Raw genomic sequence first — 3,334 nt, 5'->3', positions numbered from 1 at the left:
GAGGTGAGGAGGTGACAGAGGTGAGGTGACATTAGGGCGCTGAGGAGAGGTGTGAGAGGTGAGGGAGATGAGGTGATGGATATAAGGAGGTGATGGATATGAGGGAGGTGAGGAAGGTGAGGGAGGTGTGGGAGGTGAGGACATGAGGTGGTTGATGGAGGTGAGGATTTGAGAAGGTGAGGGAAGTGAGGAGGTGAGGGAGATGAGCAGGTGAGTACTCAGGGAGATAAGGGAGGTGAGGAGGTGAGGGAGGTGAGCGAGGTGAGCAGATGAGTGAGGAGAGGAGGTGACAAATGTGAGGGAGCAGAGTGAGGTGAGGAGGTGAGGGAGGTGAGTGTGGTGATGAAGGTGAGTAGGAGAGGAGGAGAGGGTGGGTAGGAGAGGAGGAGAGGGTGGTGAAGAATTGAGGGAGGTGAGGAAATGTGGGAAGTGAGAAGGTGAAGTAGTGACAGATTAGGAAGTGAGGGAGGTGAAGGAGGTGAGGAGGTGAGCGATATGTGGGAGGTGAGGAGGTGAGGGAGGTTACAGAGGTGAGGGAGGAGAGTGAGGTGAGGCAGTGAGTGAGATGATGGTTGTGAGGGTCATTTGGAGGAGAGGGAGGAGGGGGTAGTGAAGGAGGTGATGGAGGTGTAGGCGGTCAGATGTTGAGGGAGGTAAGGGAGGTGAGGTGGGGAGGGAGGGGAGGGCTGTGAGGGAGGTGAGTGAGGTCAGGAGGTGTGAGTGTTGAGGAGGTGAGGGTGGTGCGGAAGTGAGGAGGTGAGTGAGGTGAGGAGAGTGAGGGGATGGAGGTGAGGGAGGTGAGGAGGTGAGGAGGTGAGGGAGGTGAGGGAGCTGAGGAGGTAAGAGAGGTGAGGTGGTGATGGAGGTGAATAGATGAGGAAGTTGAGGAGGTGAGGAGGTGAGGTGATGATGGAGGTGAGGGAGGTGAGGTGACAGAGGTGAGGTGACATTAGGGCGCTGAGGAGAGGTGTGAGAGGTGAGGGAGATGAGGTGAGAGAGGTGAGGGAGTTGAGGTGAGGAATGTGAGGTAGGTCAGATGAGGGAGGTGAGGTGAGGTGAGGGAGGAGAGGTGAGGTGAGGGAAGTGAGGTGAGGGATGTTACGGAGGTGAGGTGAAGGAGGTGATGTGAGGGAGGTCAGGGAAGTGAGGTGAGGGAGGAGAGGTGAGGTGAGGGAGGTGAGGTTGGTGAGGTGAGAGGGTGAAGGAGGTGAGGTGAGGGTGTTGAGGAGAGGTGTGGGAGGTGAGGGAGTTGAGGTGAGAATGGTGACGTGAGGGAGTTGAGGGAGGTGAGGAGGTGAGGAGGTGAGGGAGGTGAGGGAGGTGAAGAGCTGAGGGATGTGATGGTGGACATGAGGTGAGAGTGGTGAAAAGCTGAGCGTGCTGTGGGGCTGAGGACGTGAGGGACATGAGGAGTTATGGGAGTGGAGGGAGGTGAGGGAGATTAGGAATTGAGTGAGGTGTGCGTGTTGAGGGAGGTGAGGAGGTGAGGGAAGTAAGGAGGTGATGGTGATGAGGGAGGTGAGGAGGAGATGGAAGAGAGGGAGGTGATGGTGATGAGGGAGGTGAGGAGGAGATGGAAGAGAGGGAGGTGAGGTGGGGAGGGAGGGGAGGAATGTGAGAGAGGTGAGGGAGGTTAGGAGGTGAGGAAGTGAGGTAGGAGAGGAGGTAAGGAGGTGAGGAAATGAGGGAGGTGTGTGACATCAGGGAAGTGTGGTAGGTGAGGGAGGTGAGGAGGTGAGAGTGTTGAGGAGGTGAGGATGGTGAGGTGATGAGGAGGTGAGCGATGTGAGGAGGGGGAGCGGATGGAGGAGAGGTAGCAGATGGAGGTGAGGGTGTTGACGAGGTGAGGAGATGAGGGAAGTGAGGGTGGTGAGGGAGGTGAGGTGATGTAGGTGAGGTGATGTTAGGGCGCTGAGGAGAGGTGTGAGATGTGAGTGAGGTGAGTTGTGGGGAGGGAGGTGAGTGAAGTGAGGTGAGGGAGATGAGGTGAGGGTGGAGACAGAGGTGAGGTGAAGGAGGTGATGTGAGGGAGGACAGGGAGGTAATGTGAGGCTGTGAGGTGAGGGAGCAGAGGTGAGGTGAGGGAAGTGAGTGTGGTGAAGTGAGGGAGTTGAGGGAGTGGAGGTGAGGGAGTTGAGGAGAGGTTTTGGAGATGAGGGAAGTGAGGTGAAGTGAGGTGAGAGAGGTGAGGTAGGTTAGGTGAGGATGGTGAGGTGAGGGAGGTGACATGACAGAGTTGAGGTGAGATGAGGGAGGTGAGGTGTGGTGTGGGAGGTGAAGTGAGGGAGGTGAGGGAGGTGAGGTGAGTTGAGTGTGGTGAGGTGAGGTTAGGGAGGTGAGGAGAGGTGTGGGAGGTGAGGTAAGTGAGGAGAGTTGGGTGAGGTTAAGTGAGGGAGGTGTGGAGTGGTGTGGAGAGGTGAGGGAGGTGAGGAGGTGAGGAGGTGAAGGATGTGTGGGAGGTGAGGAGGTGAGGGAGGTGATTGGGGTGAAGGGATGAGGGAGGTGATGGAGGACAGGAGGTGAGATTGGTGAGGAGGTGAGTGTGGTGAGGGGGTGAGGATGTGAGGGAGGTGAGGATTTATGGGAGTGGAGGGAAGTGAGGGAGATGAGGAAGTGAGGAAGGTGTGGGAGTTGAGGGAGGTGAGGAGGTGAGGGAGTGGCAGAGGTGATGCAGGTGAGGGATGTGAGGAGGTGAGGACGTGAGGAAATGAGTGAGGTGAGGGAAGTGCAGAGGTGAGGGAGGTTAGGAGTTGAGGGAGGTGTGGAGGTGAGGGAGGTGAGGAGGTGATGGAGGTGTGTGATGTTTGGAGGTGAGGAGGTGAGGAAATGAGTGAGGTGAGGGAGGTGCGGAGGTGAGGAGGTGAGTGTGATGATGGAGGTGAGCATAGTGGGGAGGCTAGGGAGGAGAGGGTGGTGAGGGAGGTGAGGAGGTGAGGGAGGTAAGGTTTTGATGTAGGTGAGGGAGGTGAGGAGGAGAGGGAGGAGAGGGAGGTGACCTGACGGAAGTGATGTGAGGTGCGGGAGTTGAGCTGAGTTGTGGGAGGTGAGGTGAGGGAGGTAATGGAAGTGAGGTGATGGAGGTGAGGGAGGTGAGGTGAGGGAGATGAGGTGAGGGAGGTGACAGATGTGAGGAAAGGGAGATGAGGGGAGGGATGTGAGGGAGGTGAAGTGAGGTGTGGGAGGTGAGGTGAATGAGGTTAGAGAGGTGATGTGAGGGAGTCGAGGTAAGTTGAGGGTGGTGAGGTGAGGGTAGGGAGGTGAGGAGAGGTATGGGAGATGAGGGAAGTGAGGTGAGGGAGGGGAGGTAATGTGAGGGAGGTATTGTAGGTGAGGG

At 57.2% G+C, this 3,334-nt stretch overlaps 1 protein-coding gene across 1 annotated transcript; it reads right to left on the bottom strand.

Annotated features, from left to right (window-relative positions):
* Positions 1 to 1,436: 1,436 nt before the first annotated feature.
* On the bottom strand, positions 1,437 to 3,125 carry LOC149750806 (uncharacterized; the record flags this gene model as incomplete). The annotated part of the gene is made up of 2 exons (XM_089914620.1): positions 1,437 to 1,615; positions 2,340 to 3,125. Coding segments are annotated over 2 exons (960 nt in total), but the record flags the coding sequence as incomplete, so codon positions are not given.
* Between the last annotated feature and the right edge of the window lie 209 nt (positions 3,126 to 3,334).

This window comes from Delphinapterus leucas, chromosome 1, assembly GCF_059928025.1.
Source record: "Delphinapterus leucas isolate spDelLeu-1000000601 "Yukka" chromosome 1, BTC_Dleu_Yukka2, whole genome shotgun sequence".
Taxonomy (NCBI): domain Eukaryota; kingdom Metazoa; phylum Chordata; class Mammalia; order Artiodactyla; family Monodontidae; genus Delphinapterus; species Delphinapterus leucas.
Note: the sequence above shows the minus strand (reverse complement) of the source record. Positions and strands in the feature narration are given on the sequence as shown.